Raw genomic sequence first — 19,523 nt, 5'->3', positions numbered from 1 at the left:
CGCGCGCACTGATATGTTCAAATTTAGTTTTTTTCCTCGTGTTATTGAACGATGGAATTCTTTACCCGGTGATATACGCTCCCTAGAACCAAACCTATTTTTCAATGTTGTTGCAAATCTGTGATTAGTCTGTTGCATTTCTGTTCTGTATTTTAATGGTGTTCACTTCTGAATATGTTGTCCCTCTCTGCCCTTTTTTTTTTTTCTTCCCCCACTCCTGCAATAGCCCCATCGGGGCTGCAGTATATGTAAATAAAATAAAATAAATAAATATAAGTTGCAAAAGCTATCGTGCACCAAATACAGGATAAACATATTGAATGAGGTACAGGAGCTAGGTCAGATATGCTGCAATTTGTTTATAAAATATGGTCCTTTAAAAATCTAAGAGACTTGTATGGTATCTACAACTGCATTTCTCAGAGACGCAATCTACATAAGAAGGCATGTGTTCATAAATCACACAAGATACATCTACCATGTTTTCTAGAGTTTTGTGCATGAGAATAAAATGTGGTTTACTGTCATCAAGTCTGCATGGTTTAAGAGCGTACGTTGTTGGGCTAGTCGGTCAATCATGGTGAATACAAGGGGGGTACTGCGCACAAAAAGACAAGGACAAGAAGATAACACAACAAGCACAGACTCGCGACTAACTTTATTTGAAAACACGACACTCCTTTTATAGTTTAAAACTGTCACATCACACACATGTGGAAACCAAAAACCTGTCTTCATTGTGATACAGTTTGATAGAAGGGTCACTTACGCAATCTTTATCCTTCTGTTTGATGCAAAACGCCTCCGCCAACTCATGCGCCACCTGGTCACGGCTCCTCCTCAAAACTTTTGTATCTGTCAGCAAAGGCAGGCAAGGGTTATTGCGCGTAGCATCCGGGCATGCGCCACAATGCAGGGGTAAATTCAACCCTGTCCCTGATTTCATGGAAAGCTGGTGTTCCCTTAAGCGCTCATTCAGACATCGGCCTGTCTGACCGATGTACACCCTGCCACAGGTGAGGGGAATCTGGTAAACGACACCCGTCTGGCACCTGACAAAACGAGTGGCATGACGCTTCTCGCAGTCCGCTTTCCTCTTCCCTCCGGACATGACCTGAGGGCACAATGAGGCCAACTTGCATGGGGCGGTAAAAACTACCGGCATGCCGTAGCGTGGCGAAACGCTACGGCGTGCCGGTAGTTTTTACCGCCCCATGCAAGTTGGCCTCATTGTGCCCTCAGGTCATGTCCGGAGGGAAGAGGAAAGCGGACTGCGAGAAGCGTCATGCCACTCGTTTTGTCAGGTGCCAGACGGGTGTCGTTTACTAGATTCCCCTCATCTGTGGCAGGGTGTACATCGGTCAGACAGGCCGATGTCTGAATGAGCGCTTAAGGGAACACCAGCTTTCCATGAAATCAGGGACAGGGTCGAATTTACCCCTGCATTGTGGCGCATGCCCGGATGCTACGCGCAATAACCCTTGCCTGCCTTTGCTGACAGATACAAAAGTTTTGAGGAGGAGCCGTGACCAGGTGGCGCGTGAGTTGGCGGAGGCGTTTTGCATCAAACAGAAGGATAAAGATTGTGTAAGTGACCCTTCTATCAAACTGTATCACAATGAAGACAGGTTTTTGGTTTCATCATGTGTGTGATGTGACAGTTTTGAAACTATAAAAGGAGTGTCGTGTTTTCAAATAAAGTTAGTCGCGAGTCTGCGCTTGTTATCTTCTTGTCCTTGTCTTTTTGTGCGCAGTACCCCCCTTGTATTCACCAAGTCTGCATGATTTGCATATTAGTTTATTCTTGCTAAGCAGGCATGAAGCCGTGCCTGCACGTCCAATGCATGACTTTCATTCTCCCAAAAGAGGCCTCACAAGGTGCCAGCTGGTTTGCTTTATTACCCATGTGCCCTGTATTTATATTTCAATTCACTACGCACTAACTTCATGCAACCGCTAAGAGACAAGTTTGCTTTCTAGATTTCGCCATTGCAAGCTTGTATGACACAAGTGTCAGCTTTCAATAACTGTCCATCCCTCTACAGCATCAGGCATCCAAAACCTACCCTCCCTCAACACGACCGAGCTATCTCAGGGGTGGGGAGTACCACAAGTCAGCCGCTGGCCGCAGGTGGCAAAAAAACACATTACTTCATATTGCACCTTACCTTATCTTGCAAGGATGCATGTTGCATTGCATATAGCACATTACCCTACACATTAGTGCAAATTACCTCATATAAAAGGCTGAATTGAAAAAAGGTAGAGCCACAGCTTTAATAAAAAAGGTCGGTAAAAATGAGCCAAAAGCAGAGGCAATTTCTTCACATTATCAAAGGCATCAGAACTACTACAACACGGTCCATGCAGTTTTGAAAGGTCCACCATCACCTGTCCATTCTAGAACACGAAGGTGTAAAAAGAAGCTGCAGAGTTTAAAGCTCATGCTGAGTGATTACCTTTGGTTCAGTGTTTAGGGAAGTCCCCCAGGTGGAGCAAATTTGTAATAAGACGGTAATTACTCATTACCATCCATCTAAGCGCAGCCGAAGGAAAGTGATATGAAGGAAAGCGATACAGTTTCTAGAGGAACTTCTTAGTTAAAAAAAAAATAATTCCTGGTCCTGGTCAGAGGTTCGAACCCTGGACCATCGCCTCACTGGGGCAGTTTTACGAATTGAGCTAACCAAGATGGCTAGCATATGGTAGGGTGACAGCAAACTGATCAACAATTGATCAACAACAATAAAATAGAGTAAGACACCAGAACAACTCCAGAGTCCAGCATGTCCAGGCTCAGGATTTGAAAGCAGCGCCAAGCATTTGGGCAGTAATTTATCTATAATTTATCTAATTTGAACTCTAGACAGCCAGCATAGCATGCAACACGGCAGAGAAATAAAAACCTAGCTCTCACCCTTCACAGATCTTCTTCACTCGTGTCTTTAGCTGCTCTCCTTGGAAGAAGATGATGAAGACTATCTTGTAGACTTGATCCCCCTAAGTCAAAACAATACGGTATGTTTAAGAATGCTGTAATGTCAACAGCTGTTCCTTGCATCATCACATATTATAATAGTTTTAGTCTAGTTGCATTTGAAGCACACACCGGGTGTGTGCGGTTGTGTTGTTAGCTTCTGAATGTTACTGTTAGTCTCCTTATTTATTGAGAGGCATGTAGCCCACCTATCCATATCAGTTTTTAGATTTTCCAAAATGCAGTTACCTTCAACACTGTGGCTCAGCAAATTGTCTACACCGCGTCGAAATATACAAGCATATAAGCTCACGCTTGCAGGCGAAGCAAACCCTCCAGCACATGTACCTCGACTAAAAAGCAAAATATGTATGGCCAATTGCCAAATTTCGAAATTCTAAAAGCTCATATGCATACGGTGATCTATACATTCTACATAAATAAAGAGACTAACTGTAAAAGTTAAAAAGTTAATTCCTCAATATTACTTAACCAGCCTGTAGCCTGCACATTAGCTGTATTCTGATGCGCTACACCGCTGACAACGCTATGTCGAAAAAAGCACTCTTCTAACTCAAAGAGCCTATTTTTAAAAACTGCAAAAAATTTAGGAAAAACATCCGGTATAAAATGCCTGTACAGCCCAATTTTCTGATGGTTAGCTAGTGCCAGATGCTGCAAACGACTCCTTTTTTAGCTGAATTTTTCTATATGCCATTCTAGTTAAAGCTAGAATTCCAAATAAAGGTGAAATCAAAACAGACTCTACTACGTGGGCACAATATCAACACGTCAGCAAAGCCCTTTAGACAACAACCAATCACATTACCAGTCAACGAGCATAGTGTGATAATGAGAAGAACAGTACTGTCCAAAGTGGCACTTTTCTTCATTTATTTTGCTATGCATGTCCCTTTACTTGTACCTGTCTCCTGCCTGCTTAATGCTTTGTCTTTTAAAAAAAAATTAATTCTTGCTTTTGCCATTCAAGATGAGCGAAATGAAAAGAGTGAAAAAAAAAATCACTAAGAGAAGACAGACACAGAAGTATAAGAAACAGCCCCTCCATTCCATCATGCTACGCAAAGAAAAAGGATAACTGTTTAAATCAGAGCCTGAAGACCCATGAACAGCGCAACCTTGGTGTGACGAAGGTGGTCAAGGAAGGGAAGGAAAATGCACGACAATGAACTTGTTTAACTCTCTTTGAAAAACTGTGGTAGTGGTATGTGGGATTCCAACATCTCAAAGCAACACATGGGCTATGAGGGACGTTGTAATGGAGGGCTTGGGATCAATTTTGACCACCTGGAGCGCTCGTGCACTGACATCACACAATACAGTCGCATTTTCGCATTTCAATTCCATCGAAATGCAGCTGCCGCAGCCAAACCCATTAAACCACTGTGGCAGGTTAACTGTTGCGAAGACTGTAGACATGTAGACATGTAAGAGTAGTGTACTCAAAAAGCAATAAAACTGATTGGAGCTAGTTGATGCATGGCATTCTTAACATGAAAGGTAAGTGAAGCCACAAGATAACCCACAAGGACAAGTGCTCTTCTTTGTGGGTTGTGTTGTGTTTGCACTCACCTTTCAGCTTAATGCTAACACAGCACCTGCTCCGTTTTATTGCCTGTAGTAAAGCGCGATAACAAAAAAAAGGCCAACCACTCACGGTGACTGGGTCCTCCAGTGGTGTCTCAATGGCTGTCTGACGAAGGAACACGTTGCCACGACACACTCGCCACAGCATGCGCTCAAATGATGGAAGCCGATCCCGCAGAACCACTCCAGCCACAAACCTGGCCGACACAAGCGCCATGGCAAGCAGCAACACACACACAACATCATCAGCACATGCACACACAAAACGGTCAAGTCTCGATAAAAAGACGCCGAGGAAAAGCACTACAAGCATAGGAGGTATCATTGCACCCTACAAAAGTGAAAAAAAAAAAAGCCTGAAACACCTTCAGTCTGGAGAGAAGTAGGGCACTTGAGACAGAGTAGGAAACATTAAATGAATAAATAATTCAAAGCTTTTAGCTTCTGTACAAGAGACTAAGAAAGGAATGCAAAAATTGCAACAGAAACAATAAAAAAAAGGGCAGTGCATATGTCGGCAGGTCACTGTTTCATCTGCCTCTGACATAATGCAACTTTTTCAATCGATTTCCAGTTTTAGTCACTCAAGACAGGAATTCCAGATTTTCATCACAGAAATATGCTCAAGCTTTTTTTGAGCCTGCTTTTGTTCGCTTGGTTAACAAGGCCCTTGGATATCATCAACTGACACCATTCTGAAAAGCTGTAGGTCTGCAAATGCAATACATATTCATTTAACTCCTCCATATCAGAACAGCAGTATTATCTCAGAGAGCTGTACAGTTGCGAAAAAGGCCTTTCCCCGATATTGTAATATTTTTTTCACCATGCATGGTACAGATGAGTCATACATAGTCCGTGTGGCACGAAACCAACTATGGAGCTGCCAATTCAATGAACCGAACCCATCACTAAAACAGCCACACATTTTGGTACCCCTGTTACACAGTATGTATCAGTGGCCATCATATTAATAGTAGCGTAATAACCAATGACAAAAAAGGCCAGAAACACTCTAGGACACTTTGGTTGGGCTTTCAAAAAAAAAAAGACTGTGCAAGATGGGACAGAAACCAGTGTGGTACTGCATTCACTTTCTTATTTCTTTCTTTTCCCGCAGTAACAACAGTCTACTTGTTTGTGTCACGTCATGCCATTTCCGTGGCAGATGAATGCAAGAATTTTGACATATATAGCTACTCTGCACCACTCATCAGAACACACATCAGAACGCAGATAGTAGATTTCAGCATGACAAAAGCAAATTCTGATGGGAAAAGAACAGCATCCAACAGCAACGCAGATAGGTACATAGAATCATTTCATCAGCAGGCCAAAGTCAACGCCGCATTAAAAAAATTAAACTAAAAATTAAACAGCAATGAAAGATGGGAGTGTGGAAGGAAGCATAAGTGTGCTGTTAAACTAGCAAAGTACTCGGAGGACAAGAAAACAGTCTGAACATATCTGAAAATACAGTCCATAGAAGAGTTCTTGAGGGCGTTTGACAGTATTTGACTCAGAGAACTGGGAAACTAAGATCAAATGACATGATGTACAACTACACTGTTGAGCAAGGCTTGACTGCCCAATGAGCCTTGTGCACATTTTTCATTGAAGCCACATAGCCACACCACACTTGTCAAATTCAGAGAGCAGGATTTGAGCTAAAAAGTATTTTTGATGCGGAAATAAGTTTATGCAGCTTTATGTGCATAATTATTTGTCTGTGCAACCCCATTTTGCAGCACGTCATTAAAAATCTTGTCCAAAGAGATCATTATCACCGCACAGGTGAGGTGTTTAGGATAAATTAGGTTAAGTTAGGTTAGCCTGGAGAGAACATTTGTGAGCAATGGTTGGCAATGCATGTAGCATGCAATTTGCCGCATTTTGCTCTCTTATTACAGTGACAGTTCTTTTTCAATAACATGAAGCACACAAACATTTCGACGTGATGTTAGGCAGCTGTGCTTATACAGGAAAACGGAGCAGTTGTCACAGAAGGATTTCCTTGCAAGGTCCTTCTCATTTATGCTTGTCTCATGACCAGTCCTACCTTGAGAGCCTATACTTTCCCATAAACTAATATTTCAGCTGCTTTTGTTAACCCTTTAATGCCCAGTGCTGCTCAGGAGCAAAAGCTGAAATTTTTTTTTTCTCAAACTATGCCAGCTCTAACCTTTCCGTTGCAATCAGCTGTAAGCCAAGGGACCAACTTCATAACAAAAAAAAAGAGGTTGGTTTGGTTTGGTTTATGGGGTTTAACGTCCCAAAGCGACTCAGGCTATGAGGGAAGCCGTAGTGGAGGGCTCCGGAAATTTCGACCACCTGGGGTTCTTTTGGCTGTTCTGAAAGACACAGTGAATGAAGCCAGTAGCCCTATCCATTGGAAGTTGATGACAAAGGTGGCGGTGCAAGATTGTTAGCATGACAGCAGGGCATTATACAGCCACAGACATCTTATTTCAGTCCCTTGCATCCCTAGAGGCTAGCAATGGCTTGCAAACATGAGGCTGAGGAGAACAAAGAATCTCCCCACTGCGCACTTATAAAATTTTTCTTTCCACCACTCACATTAGTTTGTAGCAGACCAACTGAACATGGGCAACTAAATCAAATCAAATCAAATCTTTATTTCAGTATCGCAAAAATGCTGAGGGTCGTGGACAAAAAGCCTCTTTATGGGCTTGACTAGGCCCACGGCCCTTTTCTACATGGCAGCATGGCATACAGCAAGAGAAAATTGTTTTAATTGTACACAGCTCTCAGCAAAAAAAAATGTATGTTTTCAAACATCAACTGTGGCGCACGTGGGGGTTCTACCATGGTCTGTGCTCCCGCATAGTCAGCTTACCCAAGCCTGAGGGCCTGTCCACCAGCTCTGAGGCCCTCATCTCCCAGCAACATGACGTGCTCTTCCTGGGCACTTGGGTCGTGCATCTGTGCGTAGCGATAAAAGAGCACTCAGCACGAGCAACACAGTCGCATCACGCATGCTTTTCCATCCTTTCAACTCGTTAAAGGGGCACTAGGGAGAACTCCATACACTTATTACTTTCAGTGAAAATTTATAATCTGCGGCTCTTTCTGGCTGTCTTGAAGTTTGTCCGGCAGTGAGAGATGCTTGGATTTAAAGATCTCCCCACCAGTCGATTCAAACTCGTGATGTCCCTACCGAAAGGGACTGGTTGCTACTGTTTTATATGAATGGCAGTGTAGCACAGCCTGTGGGACCCATACAGAAAAATCAAGGGTCAATGCACACACTCTACTTGCGAAATCGGCCGATGATAGTGAGACACCTGTATTTCATTTTTTGGCCTTCTTCAGCTTTTAAAAGTTCCGTTTACAGTAGGAATGGTCGCTCTGTGATTATACGCGTTACCCTATAGATTCGGGCAGACATCTATTTAATCTCAGTGTCCCTGTAAAGAAAAAAAACAGGGGGGGAGGGGAGAACTAAGGAGGAATTCGACATCCCTTTTGGCTTCTCGTAAAATCAGACCATGAGGGAAAGAAGCTCAACAGCTCCCACAAAGGTATTAAATGGCAACTCAAGAAAGGTTAGCAGCTAAAGGTTGCCAAAATTACTTGTCAAAGATAAGTACTCCTAAAGTACTCCAAGATGCCCTAAAGAACCCAGATCTCATAGCACATAGCTATGTGTCAGAGTTCCATGGTACAACTCGTACCTTAAAAAGTATCAAATAGAAAAAAGCATTTTTACGGAGTCGCCAAAAGGCCTAACACTAAAAAGAAATGGGAAATAAAATTTTTTACAGTTGTGCCAATCTACATGATGAAATATCTCCTCAGCCTCATCTCATCCCTGCCAGCCATGCTCACAAGGTAGACATAGCTGCATATCAAACAAAAGCCTGTTCAGTCTCACTCTCCATACATTAGTAGATTGGAAAACCTTCCGGATCAACAACCAGCATTCAAGATAACCTGAGTTATAGTTTATAGGGGTTTAACGTCCCAGAGCAACTAAGGCTATGAGGAACGCCGTAGTGAAGGGCTCCAGAAATTTCGACCACCTGGGGTTCTTTAAGGTGAGTTACCATAACAGTCCAGCTAGCATTATACATAAGTCTCGCAACAAATATGTTGATTGTTCTCTATCAGCCTTGCTTGTTCTTTTGCCTTGCACTAACAATTAATTGCTTAATACTTCAGATAAATCTTTATAACCAGGAACGTGACGCTTGTATCTCATATTTTAGTTTTCGTTCACTTCCGTATTCTTTTGTAACCAGCCCTGTCTTAAATGCCTTCAGCCTTGAGGGAATCAATAAATAATAAATAAATGTGCTGCATACAAACTTTCCAGCTGCAGTTGAATTAGTTAACACTTAACTCTGAGCCTAAAAATATTTGTACCACTGTTCCAGTGAAGAACTTGTCTCAACATAGCTTAGTGTATAATATAAGTGAGCATATTGACCAGTATGCAAGATCAGGTTGTGCATTGCAAATAACTGCCACTCTTTGAGGCTGCTACTAAGCAAGGCAGAAATCGCTATCGCACATTGAAAGTTGTGCAGTTCAAGAACAAGTTTCAAAGCTGGAGAAAGGTATTTTACACAAATAACAAGCTAAGCTTTCTCTCACACCAAACACACATTTAATGCAGGTAACTCTGCACAGTGTACACTGTGCCAAAATGCTCATCCCATGCTTTTTTCTTCTCTCCAAGCTTTTTACAGAAACTAATGATGACAATGCCTGCAACAAAAAAATCAGACCCCTCAACAAAAAAAATCAAGCTCTAAGGTTCCCTAATTAGACATGTTAAGGAAGAATGGGCAAGACCTGAGTGGAGACAAAGACTAAGCAAGGAGTTTCAGGCAGTGCAGAATGGCATACACGCTAGCAGCAAAGAATTGTAGCCAAGCAAGACAACAGGTGCAAGCATGCAGTACTGAACGGATTTTCATGCATATTGGGTGGAACAACTGACAGCATGACGGCCAATCAGAAACTTTTTTAGGGAACAACGCATCTTAGCTGCCTTTTCGATGGTCACTGCAACAAAAACCACAGACTGCAGCACTGCTTCAGAGCAGGGTACCACACTTTTTCAATCTCACTGCCGTTTTAACCTCACTGCAATAATGCATGGTAGCTTGCTGCCTAATTGTACAATAAGTGCAGGTAACTGTAAGGTATTTACGCATGGCTAAGTTCACTTTCTTCCTTCTCAATGCACCCTCCATAATAGGAGAATGAGGGTGCACCTCACAGAATCAGCTTGGGACAGCCCAAATTGAACAAGAGGCGGCAGTGAACTCTCAGTCCCCGCTTGAACCCAGATGAAGGCAAGCTACACTGTCATAACATTGGTCAGTGGAACGGGGGCTTCCATCCTGTTTCTTGTTCATTCTGTGCTGGCACGAATTTTATCTTCCCTGACTTCTGCCTACTGGGAGCCAGCTGAATCAAAACTGTAGGTGGTGTAGCTCAAAAGAAGTCAATGCATAGGAGTACAGAAGCAAAAGGAAATTTTTTGCCTGTGCTATTTGTTAGCAACTGAAGGCATAGCTCAAGGATGGCATTAGGCTCTGCTTCCAAGACCTACATCATTAACTTAGGTGCAATTGATACCAACCTCTCGATGGGAAAGAAACAGGTCAGTACCTTTACTGAACAAGTGGTACGTAAAGAGTACACCCAGTCTCATCAAAGCATTGCACTCAACATGCATATGCAAACATTATGGAAAAAACAGTGATGAAAACACTGCACATAATCTGCAACACAATATGCGTCGTCTCCAATGTACATGCATGCCGTGCGAGCCACAAAAACAAAGGGGGGCAACACGGCTCACCTTGTCTACTCTGCACTGTCCCATAGCTGCACTCGCACTGCACTCAATGAGTGCAGACTGCTTTCAGCCTCACCAAATGCCAGTTCTATTCCCTACAACTTGCAGTGTGAAAAAACCACCTCCTCCTCTTACAAAGCAGATGAAGGAGCCCAAGTCAGGAAAGACTATTTTTGCAAACAGGCACATGGGGGCAAGGCAAGAGAGAAACACCAATACGTGCAGCAAAGAAAAGGCTGTTGATATGAGAAAATGTACAGCAGTACTGGCTCAAGCATTCGTAAGCCAACATGAAAGTAATCTGATTATCACTCCTTGATGTAACTTTTTTATCCTTCTGTGCACAGTACTGTGAAGACTTTGGAAAGAGAAGCATGGAACTTGCTCCATTCATCGCAGACGACTCAAACAACGCGGACAAGTAGTATTTTGCCTTCATGGAAAAAAACAGCAGTTGACACCTTGTAACAGTGTATTCCATGTTAGCAGGCAAAGCAAAGCACACAAGCTTTCCCTAGGAAGCCATTATGTCGACACCTCTGTTGCGACTATATCAAGGGACAGTAGAGTACAGTACCCGCCCAAATTTTTTTCACAGACTGAATGTCACCACACGCCATCATTTTGAAAAACAACATTAGTACTAAAGGCCAATGGAAACTGCGAGCAAACACAGTCCAGCCTAATAGTGACTTTACAAGCACGTCCTTTTCCCGCTACAACCTGTCACTTTTTGGAAGCACCCTCTAACTAGGGCTAAAGAGGCACAAACCAAATAACTGCCTTGCCAGACTGAGTCCTCTCTTGCATTGCAAGCATGCTCCTGCAGGCAATAAAATTTTTACAAGGAAGGCAGCACCACAGGTTGGAACTGCATCTGCTTCGTCTGTTGTCTTGCTTTCTACTGACTGACACAAGCTGTTAAGTAAACAAGCAGAAAACTGAAAAAAACTTTTACCATGCTCTGCTGCTTATTCTCGCTCATCACATTTAAGTGCGTTCAGCCACAGCACTTGGGCAAGAGGAAATCGTTTCACAAGAAGTTTAAAGAAAGACAAAAGGGAGGGGCAAACGGCATCCATCATCTCGTGAATGGCCGGTCAAGACGGGAAAAAGCAAGGCTTGGGCTTATTTCGGGGGATCTGCAGTTTCGCCCGTGGAAGCATGCTTGCGGCAACAAGACGGCACCAGGACAGGACTGTATTTCAAGAGAATTTCCAGCTACCTGTACCGAAGATATCTTCAAAAAAAGAAAGAGAAAAGAATAAAAACACAATCAGTCGTGCTGAAATGCTTAAGGCATACATTTACTCAAGCACGAGAAGCAAACTTGATAGGAACTCTACAAGCACAAAGCAGACACTTCAGTAGCACAAACTGTTGCTATAGTGCGTGCTGTAGGACAATGTCTACCATTCACTAACATTACAAATGTACATGTGAATGCCATCTGGAGTGGCGAAACAGCTGCAATTGTCTGCCAATGTTGCGCAAGCTGTAGGGGGGCGAGAACTGTGTACTTTTTGTAATGAATAAGCATGTTACTGGTTTTACGTATTACATATTCGAAAGCCAACCGTTCCTAACAGATCTTTCTTCAATTTTTTTTTTCACGCACCAAGGAGTAATGACTTAAACAGCTAAACAGCAAGGATCATCAATCAATATACTATAAAAAAATTCTGAAATGGGTGCTAGCTTTCTCAGAGCAACATTGGAAAGTAACGTTGTAGTAATAATTAGTGCTACTATAATCCTTTGCTCTACTGAGAACTTACATCTAACATGAACAGCAATAATGAATCCTATTACACTTTTTAGTTCCAGGGTGCTAAATGTAATGTCTGCATGCAAAGTTCGGCTTTAAGTGCATGGTATTTCATGTTTAGCTGCAGTCTTTTATGGGTAAAGAGAAGAAACTGCACATCCTGCTGGTTCTTGAAAGGTTACTGCTTGTCAAATTCCCATGACAAGAAAGAACTGATAATAAAATTTACAGTAAAGGACTGTGACAAGCTACACAACAGTAGCACATAAATGCTAACTGGGCAGTTGAAGAACCTACAAGCATACAGCATGTAGAAGAGGATAGCCTGCAGTTTGGATTAATTGCACAGTAGGGAAACCATGCCAACAAGGGCAACCTTCATGACCTGTACTTGCTCATTCATAACTCCTTTTAGCATGTATAACTAAAAAAAATTCAAGGGGTGCACTAAAGCCTCGAAAATGCGAAAGCATTTAGAGTACCACGTGTCCGTAGCCAAGAAAAAACTGATAGGGAGCGATGCAACTTCTTTTCTATACATTTTGTCTTCTTTTTGTCTTTTGCGACATCAACTTGCCGACAACTTCTTGTTTAGACATGTTCCTATCACGTGAATAGTTTGGTCCCATCACGTGACTCGTTTATGAATCACTATTACTGTCATTAACTATTATTACTGTAACTATTATTACTGTCACTAACTGTTATTACTGTCACTAACTGTTATTACTGTCACTAACTGTTATTACTGTCACTAACTATGAAGGTGGGCTCACCCTGGCAAGTCAGACGTCGCGCGACAGGTTTAAATAGATTTGTTACGCTCCCTCCCCGCATTCCTAGTGCTTCAGAAACCGTAACTAATTGTCCAAAACTAGTCCCGCGACGTTTGCACATTGCCAGTGCAAACCCGCATTTACTGTCACTATTATTACTGCCACTAACTATTACTACTCTAACTAGCGGTTTTTATTAATTATTAATTACATGTTCATTAACTTCATTAATTATTACCTGTTAATTATCTAGTTACTGTTACTCAACGTTCTTATCGTTATCTTGTGTACACATCTTGTGGTCACGCTGTCCATGAGGCAAGAAATGCTTTCACATTGATATCACTACACATACTACCAAGAGCCTATTGATGCATGCAGGAATTAAATGGTACTGTCCTAGCACGTTCTAGAGAATGCTAGGGAAGCCGCGTACCTCGTCAAAGAAGGCCTGTGTTTTACGGAGGATGTGCTTCAACTCCGTGAGCTCGAGGAAGGTCTTCTTGAGAGCCTCCGCATTGGTGTTCACCTCCTTCAGTTCATTCTCAAGCTTCTCAAATGTGGCCTGCATGACAATCAAATTCAGACCAGTGTCTGTACACTGACCTTGTTTAGCAGCCAGTGTCTGCAACCACAAAGAGCAATGTTGCCCTTCATGCTACCTATACCACTAAACTGCATGTCCAGGAAAAACAAACTGGTCACTGCCTAGTGCACCATATCTGCCAGTGTTCACCATGAATGATTAAGAGCCATCTAACAGAACTCAAGAGTCAATGCCAAGTGCTTGCGATGGTTATAAGCAGAAATAACTGTTACATCTGTATGATCAACTGTGCTAAATCAGCCTACTAGTGAACGGAGTTTCACATGTACATCAGACTACCTGGACATTATAGTTAAGTGCTTGAATGAATTATAGCATTTTTTATGTGCCATATCTACACTGTGGTGGGCTGCAAGGCTAGACTGTCTGGAGGCCTTCAGCGTGCACTAAAATCTCTGTACATAAACATTTTCGCGCCATGTCTACATCATAATTCGTCATGCCCAGGGCCCAAACTATTAATTCATGCTCAACAGCAAGCACAATGCCATAGTCACTGAGATGCCATAGCTCTGAGAAAAGAGAACTTGCCTTGAGTTTGGCATTTTCAGCTTAAAGCAGTCATGCATGTTGTGAGCCATGAAAGAACTATATGGTATGCTAATGAGGAGTGTGGAGGGCAGCTGCTTCTATGGGAAGCCAATCTAAGCTTTCACCATTTATGAATGCTTGATTCACAAATTCACAATAACCTCAACAGTATATTCCACATATAGAGGTGCATTAACTTACCTTGAAAAGCTCTTATGACAGGTAAGTTTCCAAGGAACTCTAAGAGAGCACGAAGTGAATAAGCAAATGCCAATGATGCGAAAATGAAAGTATGTGCAGATGCAAAGTGATGGTCATGTTTAAAGCAAATTATAACCTTTCATCATGGCTAAATCGAATGCTAATTGGTGGGCAAAGCGAATAAACAGTTAATTACATGTGTCACTGCTTCCCTGACTTTGACACGTCGACAAATAGCACTGACTCCATACATCAAAGCCAAGCTGCTCTGTCGAGGCTAGGCCATGCCACAAGGTTGACCAGCACCACTGTGCCCACCCAACATGCTGAAAGATATTGGTTCCACAGGGTTTTTTGTGACACATAAGGAAGTCGGTTTGCTGTTGGCTCCAAGCTTCAGGACCTCTTATTCATATTTTTTGCAAACTTCCAGCATCTGCAACTTTATATCCAAACCGTAGCAGCTATCATGTGCACCAAAAATTCAGGGGGCACTTTGACGATCTAAAGTGCGCGAGGCAAAAGCCTTTCCACGTAACTTTGGCTGCACAGCAGTAGGCACACACAAGGCGGCTATGAGCGATTTGGATTGGTTAGTCATGACCAATGACTAACTAGTCATGATTGGTTAGGTAATGACTAACCAGTCATGCCTAACTGGTCATGACTGGCTAATGTGACAAGTAACGACTAGTTACGACTTTCACTTCAGATGTAACAGACGGACAGACTGACAGAGTCATGGCTGCAAGTATGAGCCATTAAAGGCTTTCGCATTAAAAAGCAGTTGCAAGCATCAGGGGCTAAGCAATCAAGACATCCGACACGAGCAGGGCGCTCACCTCCAGGTCTATCATTTCTCGGGGCTGGGGTGCCTCTGGGCTGTCGCCAGTGTCTGGCATGTGGATGCCATCTCTCTTGATCTCTTTCTCCAGGAAGCCTGGGATTTCGCAGAAGTAAAAACAGCTGAGGAATGTGGACCACAGCACAAGCTGACTTTGGTAAACACGCTAAGCATCTGTGCACTTAAAATGGATCAGATCAGCTGTGGGCCATTCACTTAGATTACAAACATACTGAAGCTTACACTAAGGCTAAAGTGAAACGTTTAGGTTAAAAGTGCATTTTTTACATGTTTATTTATTTACTTATTATACCTCAAAGGCACCTGGCTGGGACATTACATGAGGGATGGGCGTAGCACGACAAAAACGTTAGGAGAGAAGGCTTGCTTGATGGGCTAAACCTGCTAGAGTGACGTAAGGCTAAATACAGCACCTAGGAGTTCTGAAACTGCTGGAGAAAATAAACAAGAATTGTCTCAAAACACTTGTGAAACAATACCAGCAGTGGAAACAGTAAGGTAGACTAGGCACTAAATGTATATATCAGCGTGGTTCCAACAGATATTTTTCTTTGTTCAGTTATGTCTGGTCTAGAATCAGAGGCCTAGCACGTAGCTTACACCTTGAGCCTCCTTTCAACTAGGCACAAGTAATGGCAGCAAGGCATGCACCGCACATGCGAGCTGGTTCCCTGTGGCCCTGTTGGAAAGCACCAATAGTATGCAGCACCAATAAATATTACCCAAAGTCAGGCACTCCCATGTTCACGGCAACTTTGGCTCAGATAGTACAGATGTCCACACACTCATCTAAAGCACTAACAGCACACTGGTGTTCCAGTTCCAGCTGCATTTCCGTTTTCCAGCTGGAAGTTGAAGAAATTCTGACTGCAGTTAGCTAGAAGTTTTTTCCCAGGTGCAGCCAGCTGGGAATTCCATTTTCCTGCTGGAAGCTGGAGATGATGTAATAAGGACTGAGAGGCGGTTTCTGCCTGGAAACCGCAATTCCAGCTGGACACGATTTGCACTCCGGATGAAAATCGAGATTCTGATTTTTATTTTCATCCGCGGTTCATCTGCAGAATGGCCTACAGCTCAAAACAACATCTTACCGCACATGCACGTCCGAAATGATAGTGATTTACAGCGATGCATGTCAGAAACGCTTAACATCTAGAGCGCACTGCAGGCCACTCTGTTGGATGGCCATCATCAGAGAGAGACAACGAACGTACTCGCACCAGCAAAACAGCGCACATTATACAAACATGACAAATAAAGGCGGTACAGCTACGCGAAAGAAGACATATAGGAGCCAACCGTGCAGTATATTACTCACGTAGCTTCCGTTCCATTTCGTCGCAACGGCGAACCTCGTTGACGAACTTGCGCTGAAATGCGTTGACATCTGGGTTGAGCTGCAGAGAGGGAACAGAGAGGAAAGCAAGAAAACGTACTGTAAAAACTGGAAACCATGATATATGACCGGGCATAAGAAGCGAGCCGGGCGCTAGAGCGCGGTGGGCAGAAGTGAAACCTCACGTCTCTGAACTGGACCAAACCGAGCTCGCCAAGCTCCGACACGCAGCCGTACGCTGCTTCGGACTGCAGAAAGAGCTGGCACAGCGTCATTTCCTCGCTGCGGAAGAGGCCGCCCATCTTGCAACGTATTAATTTAAAATCTGCTTTAAAACGAACGCCCTACGCTCTGGAACGTCTAGCTAGAACACCGGCAGATACTCGTGGCTCGAGACAGCCAGACAGGAGCGCGCGCACGAGCTAACCGGTCATGCGCGGCGTTCACTGGGATTAGACGACGAATCGTGGACACGAATGTGAAAACGCTCGCCACGCTAGAAATGAAGCTGTATAGTTAAAAGCAAACTTACCGGCTGGTGCGCTGTGTACAACACAGTAAAAGGACACAGTAAAAGCATAAAACATCGCAGAGACCTAACAGCACGCCGATATCAAACGGAACAGTTTTGCACAGCTTATTTAAGCTGAGAAAAGAAAAGAAGTGCTCGTAGCAATGCCGTGCAATCATCCGCTCAGCGTGACGCACGTAAACAGTTTCAAACGTAACGGACGATGGCGCCATAGATCCCCACGTCCCCACGTGATCACGTCGCTGCTGGCATGAGCGCTCCCTTTTTGCTAACGACGGGTGCGCTCGCGTCAACAACGACTCTTTCATTGATCGTCGTCACATGATCGCGCTGAGCTCGCCGCAGTCCGCAGTGCTGCTGCTACGGGTTTATCGGGGCGTGTGAAGGTGTACGCATAGGTTAAGAATTTGGGAAAGCTTTTTCAGGCAATAGTGAAGATGGGGGGCCTTTTCCGCAGTGAGGAAATGACCCTCTGCCAGCTGTTTCTTCAATCCGAAGCAGCGTACGGCTGCGTGTCGGAGCTGGGCGAGCTTGGTTTGGTCCAGTTCAGAGATGTAAGATTTTTTTCACTTTACTTTCGCATTGAGTCATGATTAACGCCTGTTAATCAAGCAGTTTGCAAGCCTACGTTTTTGGTTTGCGCAGATACGTTCTTCCTGTTCTGACCGCATTTCATTGATTTCTGTCTGCTCCCTCTCTTGCCTCATTCTAGCTAAACCCCGACGTCAATGCATTTCAACGAAAGTTCGTGAATGAAGTTCGCCGCTGTGATGAAATGGAGCGGAAGCTACGTGAGTGTCGCAAATTCTCCTGTAGCTGTATTTTGCTTTTTCTTGTGTTCGTTTTTTTGTTTCTCACGACGTCCTCCAAACCGCCAGCTGTCTTGCGTGAAATTCTGCCCGGGTTGACTGCTTTGCTGGCGTAGGTGTGTTTGTTGTACTAGTTTTTTTTTTTTCATGTTCGGTTTCCCAGACAGAAGAGTGCGAATACATATACGTTAACTGTACCGAGATTCGGATATGATTGTGTCCCATGTACTGAACTGGCGTATATTACGGGAAGCTCTTGGGGCTCCTTGCTGCTACGATTTTGCTTTCACTACTCTTCAGTGGCTAATGAGTTTTCGTGCATTAGCCTGTTTCTTCCTCTAGCCGTGCCAGATTGTTGGGCATATGGTTGCCTTCTCATGGTTTTCAAACATTTTCTATGCTCTGCCAACCTGAAGGTTTCAGTTTGATCCCATTTGTGTAGTCTGACGCCTTTGGTTATCCCACTCGATTCTTCCCCGAAATCCAGGCTTCCTGGAGAAAGAGATCAAGAAGGATGGGATTCCAATGCTGGACATTGGTGACAACCCCGAAGCACCACAGCCCCGAGAAATGATAGACTTGGAGGCAAGTGCCGATAGTTTCCTTACTGACTCTTGTGCTGCATTTGGAGACGGGTGTAAATAGTTATCTAGTAAACTAGTTTGAACTCAGTCTTCACTCTGTAGTGACATTTGGCGAACACCATCAGAATCCATTTGATTGCTGGAGCAGTTTTTCTGCACGAACTGTGGTGAGAGCCAACTGGTAATCACAAAAGCACAGTTCCAGCTGGGAAAACTGGAGCTTTTGCTGGGGTGACAGGCTGAGGTGGGCCTAATAAAGAGCCAGGATGCATTGGTTAGAACTTTGAGAAGAGGCCTTTATTAGCCCAGTTGTACTGGTGTTTGCATTATGTGACAAGCCTAGGGTACACAGACAAGACAGATAGTAGGTTGAAGTTATAGGAGAACCTCGAGACAATCGCAAGCACACATAGCGTTCTTTCAGACATGCATTTTGTTGTACAATTGAGAAAAATATGAAAATTTGTGTGACATATTTCGAGGCCCATATTTCACAAATACAAAATGAATGGCTTAAGAACTTTCCGAATTGACGCACACCTCACAATTCCACTCTTGGAATCGTAGCCTTATTCTTATATCATACATTTAGGCACAGTTTAATTTTTTTTTTATCATTTGGAGTTGTTTCTGCAACAAAAACTCAGCTACATTGACCTTTAATAAAACATTTCACTGCTCCAGATAAGCGACAGCAACGGACACTTCCAAGGCCCACTATAGAAATTTGCAACATCAGTCTTTATTTCTTGTTTTGGAAACTTTTTTTTTTTTTTCAGGGAATATATAAACCTGCCATTCTGTCCAGCAGGACTTTGAAATGTATCTGGCATTCCTGACTTTTCAAAAACACTGCTTGACACCTAAATAATCTGAAAAGTCATGTGTACAGGTATACAGTCGTAGGCCCCGTACCACAAAGGGATAAGTCCAAGATACACATTACAAGTGACGGGACGTGACATGCTCAATGCAATGTGAAAGTCTGTCTACTGTCTTTTTTTTTTTCTGTGTTAACATGGACAAGTCCAAAATAGACTTAAACCAAAACCACTACACAACACTTGCCTTATTACAGACTGATGCTGGTTTTGCA

The 19,523-nt window shown here is 43.3% G+C and overlaps 2 protein-coding genes across 4 annotated transcripts in view; one reads left to right on the top strand and one right to left on the bottom strand.

Annotated features, from left to right (window-relative positions):
* Positions 1–17,303, bottom strand: part of LOC149339103 (V-type proton ATPase 116 kDa subunit a 1-like) — a 52,348-nt gene extending 35,045 nt beyond the window's left edge. The window contains exons 1-7 of the mRNA XM_089547921.1: positions 17,035–17,303; positions 16,485–16,563; positions 15,144–15,241; positions 13,399–13,527; positions 7,443–7,528; positions 4,656–4,782; positions 2,918–3,000 (exon numbers count right to left, since the gene is read on the bottom strand). Coding sequence (XP_089404047.1) covers positions 2,918–3,000; positions 4,656–4,782; positions 7,443–7,528; positions 13,399–13,527; positions 15,144–15,241; positions 16,485–16,563; positions 17,035–17,082 — 650 coding nt within the window. The 5' untranslated portion in view covers positions 17,083–17,303. The remainder of the gene's footprint in view (positions 1–2,917; positions 3,001–4,655; positions 4,783–7,442; positions 7,529–13,398; positions 13,528–15,143; positions 15,242–16,484; positions 16,564–17,034) is intronic.
* Positions 17,304–17,326: 23 nt separating this feature from the next.
* Vha100-1 (V-type ATPase subunit a family protein Vha100-1) overlaps positions 17,327–19,523 on the top strand; it is a 44,875-nt gene continuing 42,678 nt past the window's right edge. For all 3 annotated transcript variants that reach the window (XM_089547917.1, XM_089547918.1, XM_089547916.1), the window contains exons 1-3: positions 17,327–17,588; positions 17,747–17,825; positions 18,331–18,428. In XM_089547917.1, the coding sequence (XP_089404043.1) occupies positions 17,472–17,588; positions 17,747–17,825; positions 18,331–18,428 (294 nt within the window). In that variant the 5' untranslated portion in view covers positions 17,327–17,471. The remainder of the gene's footprint in view (positions 17,589–17,746; positions 17,826–18,330; positions 18,429–19,523) is intronic.

The sequence above is a fragment of the Amblyomma mixtum genome, chromosome 6 (genome assembly GCF_055824585.1).
Source record: "Amblyomma mixtum isolate Tamu chromosome 6, ASM5582458v1, whole genome shotgun sequence".
Classification (NCBI taxonomy): Eukaryota; Metazoa; Arthropoda; class Arachnida; order Ixodida; family Ixodidae; genus Amblyomma; species Amblyomma mixtum.
This window is presented reverse-complemented; position numbering and strand designations above follow the sequence as displayed.